At 33.9% G+C, this 8,649-nt stretch overlaps 1 protein-coding gene across 1 annotated transcript; it reads right to left on the reverse strand.

The window, feature by feature from the left end:
* Positions 1 to 1,813: 1,813 nt before the first annotated feature.
* Positions 1,814 to 3,071, reverse strand: LOC114379609 (E3 ubiquitin-protein ligase ATL41-like). The gene is made up of 2 exons (XM_028338297.1): positions 2,184 to 3,071; positions 1,814 to 2,115 (listed from the first exon to the last, which is right to left on the reverse strand). The coding sequence occupies exons 1-2, from the start codon at positions 2,945 to 2,947 to the stop codon at positions 2,091 to 2,093; spliced, it is 789 nt and encodes a 262-aa protein (XP_028194098.1). The 5' UTR covers positions 2,948 to 3,071; the 3' UTR covers positions 1,814 to 2,090.
* Between the last annotated feature and the right edge of the window lie 5,578 nt (positions 3,072 to 8,649).

Here is an 8,649-nt window from a genome sequence, read left to right on the forward strand (position 1 = left end):
ATAAATCCACATGTTTTGCAAGGACTAGTGGATTTAGTCCCCTCTTATTTGATGTTACTATTGTTAAGGGACTAAATTCACCTGTTTTGTTAAGCCAGGATAAGTGTATCTATTAAAACATAAAAAAAAAGAAAAATAAAATTATCAAATCAAAGATACCGAAAATCATATTTGCTAGTTCCTATTATATTAAATTATGTTACTGTTCTTATTTATATAAAAATAAATGATAAAAAACTTGAGTACAATTTCTTAATGCTCTATTTGGTTCAACGAAGAGAAGGGGTAGGAAAGGGGAAATGAAAAGGAGGAAAGATATTTTAATTATATATTTTATTTGGTTAGGGAAAGAGAGGGAGGGTGAAATAAATTTTTTAATTACATATTTTATTATTTTGAGATTTATTTTTTCTTCTCTCCAAAATTGTGTCAATATTGACAGAAAACCAAAATTTGGGGAGGAGAAATTTTACTTTCTTCTATTTCCCTGGCATCCCCTCCTAAGCAAATCTATTATAATAAAAATAGTAGAAACTTTAAAGATTAGTTGAGATAAAATAAAAACTCAGTATGCCTATTTTAAAAATGATAAAGTTTATGGTAATTGTGTATGTGTGTGTTTTCTCTTTTAAATAGAAGTCATACAACCTCTCTTTCAAATTAAAGTAGCGCTTTTGGAAACCATTTGGTAAGAAAAAAATATTTTTGTATACTAAAAGAATTGAATTAAATGGAGGAAACTAACAAATAATGTTGTACGAGTAATACAATTCTTTTGAAAATTATTGCCATACATGATGTGGTGGTCCCTTGACTTCAACAAATGAATTCTTCAGATATACGTAATGAGGGTAGTTTTGTTTGACCTTGTGGTACATAACATATATAATATTCGTTAAGAAGTTCAATCCCGAATAATACGACTCTATCTTTTCCTTTGAGAAAAATCTACCAGAATAGTCGTCTATGAAGACTTGTTGGGTTTAGAAATGTATTTTATACCCAAGTGTGGACGTCTTAAGTTGATCGGAGAAATCAATTTTATGCCAAAACATTCAAAGCACATGATTCAATGTGGACGTGAGATGCAATCCAAGTCGTTTTACTATAAGATTTATTTCAACATCTGAGCAAACAAAGTCAGGATTATTATGTAATACACATTAGAAAGAAAGATGATGGGGGGTTTGGTTGAAGCAAGTTGCGTGGAAAAATGAGTGTTACTAGAGCTTTGTTTGTGTCCTCTAATTTGAGGCTTTGGACCAGCCTCAATGCGGAGTTATCTTCATTTTTCTAAACTAATTGATGAATAAATGGAAAATTAACTATCGGAATTATAAGCACAAGAATTCATATGTTAAGACAATTTGTTCTGGGGACAATATGTTCAGACATATGTAGTATCATTGCAAACCTTATCCAAACAAATATAAAATGCAACATTTTATTTTGTGAAAACTTACATACATTATTGTTGTTTTTGTTGTTCTCCAATAAGAATTAAAGATTCATCTTGGTAATTCATAAAATCTTTTAATATAGACTTTTGTTATGCATAATACCAAAGTAAAACTCCAATTGGAAGACAATACTATATCTAAATTTTATAAGTTTAATATCTTTCTATTTATATGTTATCATCCGATCACAGATTATTATATAAATTATTTTAAAATAATTATTTTAAAAGTCAATAAATTTATAAGTTATGATTGAATAATATATACTTTTTTCTCATTTTATATATCATTCTCCAAAAGAATTAACCACCCCGAAACCAAAAAACCAAAAGAAACAATTGTAAGTTTGTAACTTAAAAAAAAAAAATGACCAGTTAATGTAGTATTAGCCAAGCTCACATGTAGTTTTCATATTAACAAGTCAACGCTAAAGCTCCAAAAAGAAAAATCAAAAGACAAAAACTTAGATTTAATTCTCTAAATGTTTTTAGTGATGTTATTCAATTAAAAGAAAAGATTTACCTTAGTAACTTAAACAGATTTTTAATATACATTTTTGTATATTACCTAAGATGAAATTCCAATTTGTATTGAACAAACATGAAACATCTCTCCAAACCATAGCAGCAACTATACCTCCCTTCTATGTTCATCACTGAAAAAATTAACAAAGGAAAATTACAAAAAAAAAAAAAAAAAAAAAAAAAAAAAAAAAAAACTCACTGTCTCTCCAAATCTTGATCAACACCACCATCCTCATCATCGTGGCCAGACGGTTGGACTCTTCTTGAAGATCTTTGCCTACTGAGAATCCTCCTAAACGAGCTCAACCGTGAATTAGAATCATTAATTTTTGATGATTCATCGTTATTGTTGTTGTCATCATCATCACCCTCCACCCTACTATGCAGTGTACGTGCACTGTGAAGAGAAAGACCCACAGGACCCTCACGATGCTGTGGTTGAAGCTGCGGCTTCACCTCGGCTCGACAAATAGGACACGTGGAGTGGGAACCCAGCCACTTATCAATGCAATCCACGTGAAAAAAGTGGTTGCAGTTGGGAAGCAACTTGGCCTTTTCTTCACCTTCTAGAGCACTCAAGCACACAGCACACTCCACCACGGTGGCCCCTCCTCCGCCACCATCACCACCATTTTCTAGAACCTTCGTTCTGGAGGCGAAGGTTGGAAGCGACGCTATGATGGCAGGGTCGAGGCCCGCGTTGGGTGGTTCGGCGTGTCGGTGTGCGGCGGCGGCTGCGTCGAGGTCAGAGACGTGAAGCGCGGCGATGGTGAGACGTCGAATGGCGGCGCGGTTGCGGGACCGGCCCCTTAGGACGCACCGGGCGTAGAGGTAGAGTGCGAAGACGAGAAACAAGACTGTTATGAAGGAAACCATGGACACGTACAGTATTGTTCTGTTAACGTTACTGTGGTATCGAACAAATGGTTCGTCATGGTCGTGATCGTTATCGAAGACATCCATGATTCTGTTTTGTGTGTGAGAGAGAAAAGAAAGAGAGAGAGAGAGAGAGAGAGTATTTCTCTGATGGAAGAAAAGAACCGAGTGAGGAATGGATGTCTTTCTTGTGTTGGTTGGTTTCTTATGCCTTCCAAGGTGAAGCAAAAACATGTTTCCCTTTTGATTTTCTAAATCCTAGCTGTTGGTCGGTTCAAAGGCGAAACTTCATTTTCTTTGTATTATTTTTAATTAAATTAAAGTTTTATAATTTTTTTTTTGTTTACACCACGTACATGTTAAATTATATTTTATTTGAGTGCGACACATCGGATTAAACAAGAATAATTTTATGCTCCCCGTGCTTATAGTGGTAATGCTTTATAATATCCCATTTAAACTTTGTTGTGTTATTAATTTTTTCATAAATTCTTGGGTAACAAATTCTGTATGTATATTTTGTCAAAAAGAAAATCTTTATGTATATGAATTACAATAACAATATATATTCAACGTTGAATGTGTAAATTAACCAGTGCATGTAACATCTTGAAATTCCATCTTAATTTATCTTCATGAAAGACTAGACCGTATAAGTTCACACTTAGTAAATTTGCTCCGTGAATATATGAATTTAATTTATTGATTGTATAATTTTAAGCCTTGAATTTCGTGTTATACATAGATAAATAAATAAGTGTATGTGTTTTGTTGACATAATTTGGTAAAGATATGAAACCTGTCTGAGCTAAAATTTCATCATCGAAAAAATTACATTTGTGTAAGGTCCACTTTGATTATACATAATCTAAGGAATGTTAACACATTTATCTAGGGGATTAGGATAGGATTTATCAGTTTTAACAAAAACAGAATTTCCATTTCTGGTTTAAACCTATTTTAGCCATTTTTTTATTAAAATTTCAAAAGCAACAATAACCCCAAATGGCATAGCTTGGCACGTTAACCTTAAGTTGGTCATTAGTCATTCATGTTGTCAATTAAGCTTGTCAACATAAGCCTAACCAAGTTTCCTTTGAACAAAGCCTTAAACCTCATCTTCATGATTCTTTAAAAACCAATTTGGAACCCTTTTCTTCCTCATTTGCACGAGTTCACCGAGAGGGAGAGGAAGACATTCTTCTTCATTTTCCAAGCTTCATAAAAGAGCTCATGAGGTTTCTTTCATCAAAGCTTTGGTAAGAGATTCTTAATTTTCTTTCTCTTCTTTTTCTTACCAAATTCGTGCAAGCTTCTCATCATGGTTCCAAAATTTCATTTTCATTCTTTGAAGCTTGAGACATCAAGGATTTGAGCTCCTTGTTCATCTAAGCAATTTCATGTAGCCTCATCAAGGTAAGGTGGGTCTCTTGAATTCTTGAACCCTAATCTTGTTGTCTTTGGAAGCTAAGCTCACTGCTACAAAAAATGCGTTCAACGTCGGTGCTTATCGGAGTTCAACGACGGTGCAAGGCCGACTTTGAATGAGACGTCGTCGTAGGCCTCCGGCCAGTCTACGACAGTCTCCTTCCACCGTTTTAGAAACACACGATTACTGCGACTAGGATGACTGGAGGCCCGTAGTTGCAGGTTTGCCTTCGAAGACGTTGTCGGCACGAGGAACGACGTTGAAAGGTAAGCTTTTAAGGTCGGGTATGGCGGCATCAACGTACTGTGTAAGGTCTACTACGTCGTTGCACCGGCAACGACCGCCGTTGAATGGTTGGCCAACTACGTCGTTGCTGCCAAAAGCAACGACGTCGAATGGAACCTAGGTACGTCGTTTCCGAGAGAGGAACGTCGTTGAACCCATGGCCTTGACGTCGTGTCTGGGGGAGGAACGTCGTGGACTGCATGGGAAGCTACGTCATTGCTGTCGTAAGCAATGACGTAGATTATGTTTTTTTTTTTCTATTTTAAATTTTTAAATTATAAACGTTATATGTATAAACGTAAATAATATGAACTCGAAATTTTTAAATTATTATTGTCAACTAATAATTATTATGATAAGTAAATATAATTTTTGTGCTAAAATTTTTGGTTTTAATTAATTTAATATTATATAAATAAGCAAGATAATGCATGATATTATATAAAGTAAAATATATATCAACCAGTATTTGAAATGTAATTAACCTGATGAGATTAATAAATAACAATAATTAAACATGATATAATATAATAATAAAAAAAGTAAAATGTACTAATAAGCTGAAAGTATATAAATTTGTGTAGTATATATTATCATTTTACTTAATTTAAATTTATATTAATCTTAAGCAACAATAACATAATGATTATGAATACAAATAGCCATTTAACAGTTGTTAAAATATTGTAACTTAATCATATTAACAATTAACAATACATATAATTAGATTTAACAGGTAATTGTTAAATTTATTAACAATAAACATAATATATTAGTTGCCAGGGGAAGACTGTGGTTCTTGAAATCAGTAGCCTTCTCAATTTCTTGGTACTGGTTTGACCAAAATTGTTGGAGCTGTTGCTGAAGCTGGTGTTAGAACCATATGCTAATTGAGCTCCACTACCATAGATGGGTTCTGGCTATGCCCTTGATGATCCATTCTGTTTCAGATAAAATCAAACATGTAATGACATGAGTGCCTACACTTTACACAACCAAAATAACAAAGCATACAATCATCAAACCAAAATTTTCAATATATTAGTGAGTATACCATGATAAAATATTCACTTTCACAGGTGCTCGATCTATTTCATATTTGTATAAAATTGTAATTAAATTGTTAATTGTGTAAGAATGTGGCATGGCTTATTATTATCTTTCAATTCATATCTAAATTGTGTACAGGGGAAGATATCAATCATCTCCTCACAAACTTTTAGTATGCTCAACTTATGAAAAAACGAATATTAATTTATAAGTTTCTTTGATTGATCACGTTTTATATTTTTTTTTCAAGAGGAATTGTTATTTCTTTGTGAGTGTTCTTGGTAAGCCATTCGAAAAGTTTTTAATTTTCTATGTCTAGTTTGATAATTTGAGTAAAATGTATCATTTTAATACTCTTATAAATTTGAGGAGCTTTGTACCTTTTTCTTTCCAAAACGATGAGGCCCTTAGCAAGTCTATAATTTGACTAAATGCACTATAACTTTCTTTGTTCCAAGTTGATGGCTTGTGGCGCTTCCAGGTATGATGATACAAATCCTGAAGCAGAAAAGAAAGAGTATATTGATCACATTGAAGAAATTGTTCAGTGGATGGGTTGGAAACCATTCAAGGTATGTTGGTTTGTTTTGTAGCACCTCTTGGCTCATGTGATTGTTCCAACTTAACTATTTAGGTGTTTAACAGCTTTGTGATAATATTTGCAGATTACATACACAAGTGATTACTTCCAAGAATTGTACGAATTAGGAGTGGAGCTCATAAAAAAGGGTCATGCTTATGTTGATCATCAGATTGGTATCTAAACATCTGAATAGCTTATTACTACAAATATTTAACTTGTTTTTTTTATTAGTTTTATTATTATTTGAAAATTAGTTTATGATATATAGATTAATAATTGTATACTACTTTATTCCTTATTTTCTATTCTTAATTATGATTTTAAATATACTACATGAATTAGTTTGCATGTAATGATTTTAAATATACTTCCCAGTAAGAAGACAAATTGGTGTTTATTAAATATGTCGCGGGTCACCCTTAGATGACTGGCATGACACGTGGTTAATCCATCACGCCTTTGGAATGACATTTATAATAAAGGCATCTTAATTAGTGCTTCCTATGATCATTTGCCTCATAGAGTAGTTGCCTATACTAGTAGAATTCATTTTTGTTGAAAGTCATCAAGTTTGCATGTAATGCAAGTAGAATTCATTTTTGTTGAAAGTCATCAATTTTTTGTTGAAAATCACCACATTTTCTTTTGCTATATAAATGTTTGCTGACCAATACATGTTTCTAACAAATTTGTATTGTTAGGAAAGCACTGCTGCGAACATCACTCCTGAAAGCCTATAATTATCAAAATTAACTAATTTGTGGCCCTATAACATTAAATGTTCAACCAGGGCAAGGTGCACCTAATGTGACTGTGCCTCCTACAACTCAAATTATTGATAAAGGAGAGGAGAAAGAAGTACAAAGTGAAACTGAATCATCGATCTCCTAACAAAACCTCTCCTGCATCGTCTAAACCAATCAGTTCAAAGGACTAATTTGAGGAGGCTATGAAAATACCAAATGCCAAAAGTGCTGAAGAAACCCAAGAACAATTAGAAATTTCATATGAAAAAGTTCAAGAAGAAGATGCATGAGGAAGAGTAAAATAATGAAGATCCAGAAACTATAAAATCTCCTGCCCTTGGACAAAATAGAAAAGACTTCCTCCTGTTTTGGATGATTATAGCATTTTTTATGAAAGCAATTACAATGTTCTTGAGAAATGGACAAGTAGCCATTCTCAGTCGTCTGTTCATATTTCTGAAACCAATGAGAATCAAGTTGGCTCTATTGCTCAATATAACCAAACTTGGAGTGATTTCGAATCTTAGGCTTTGATAATGATCTCACAACTAACCCATTCAAACTTGAATCCTTTCTCTTTCTTCATTCAAGTTCCCTAGCGTCATTAATCTCTTTTTTTTCCTTTATTTCAGAACATTAGGTTTAAATTTAACTTGAATCCTTTCTTTTTGACACCTATCTTACAGTGATGCATGTGAGACAGAGAGAGAAGAGATTGAGAGATTTTCGTAATCACTAGAGAGCTTCATAATAAATTTAAGAACATTAGGTTAAAGCTATTTCTCATATGTCAAACCACCTTGCAAATATTGGATTTGTCAAGAAGTACATTTACCATGATTTAAGCTTCTTTGGACCTGATGAATAGTGGGGTTCTAATACTGGCAATCAAATTCTGAGGGAAGAAGCACTGAAAGAGGGGTAAAAGATACATCATTAAAAGAAAAACTCAGAGCAAGTAACAACTATGGAGCATCAAATCTTCGCACAACCTTACCTTCAAAATACAGCCGTGTTATGACAACCCCAAAAAGGGGTACTCACTGGCTTCGGTGGTGCCGCCACAAGACAAGACACCGGACGACGTGACGGGGGTGCGGGCAAACGCCACATGTCACGGCGACGTCACAGCAAGGTCACAGTACACATAAATTTCAGACACACAGGGAAGCGGGAGCTCGAGCGCGAGTGTTCATGAATTAGCGCGAATTACAACATTATATACATCAACGTTAATGACGGTGGCTTAAGAACAACGTCTTCGAAATTCAAAATTTCAACAACGGTGTTTTCAAGTGCACCGTCTTAAGTTACCTGCGCGCTACCTACAAAGACGGACACCCACGGCCAACGTTGTTGAATGTGTCACGCGCCATGCACATGGCACATAAAATGCTCACTTATTTACGGAATTGCCACCGCTACTCCTACTACGACATTTTTGGCGGAAACGATGTGGAACGCGCGTCGTAAAATATCTTTTTTTTAGTAGTGGCTTCATTGAATGTTGTTTTGATGTTCAAAATTCGTAGCTACTGCCTTGTCTGGAACTGTATGATGTGTTGGTTCTCTTGAAATTTTAAGGTTAAAAATGAGTTTCTTGGCTGTCAAAACCTAGGGTTAGCCTTAAATTTGACCAAAGACGGAGTTTTCTAGTAAAAATTATGAACAAAACAAGTTTAAAGAATTTTTTTTA

This window comes from Glycine soja, chromosome 12 (genome assembly GCF_004193775.1).
Source record: "Glycine soja cultivar W05 chromosome 12, ASM419377v2, whole genome shotgun sequence".
In the NCBI taxonomy this organism is placed as follows: Eukaryota; Viridiplantae; Streptophyta; class Magnoliopsida; order Fabales; family Fabaceae; genus Glycine; species Glycine soja.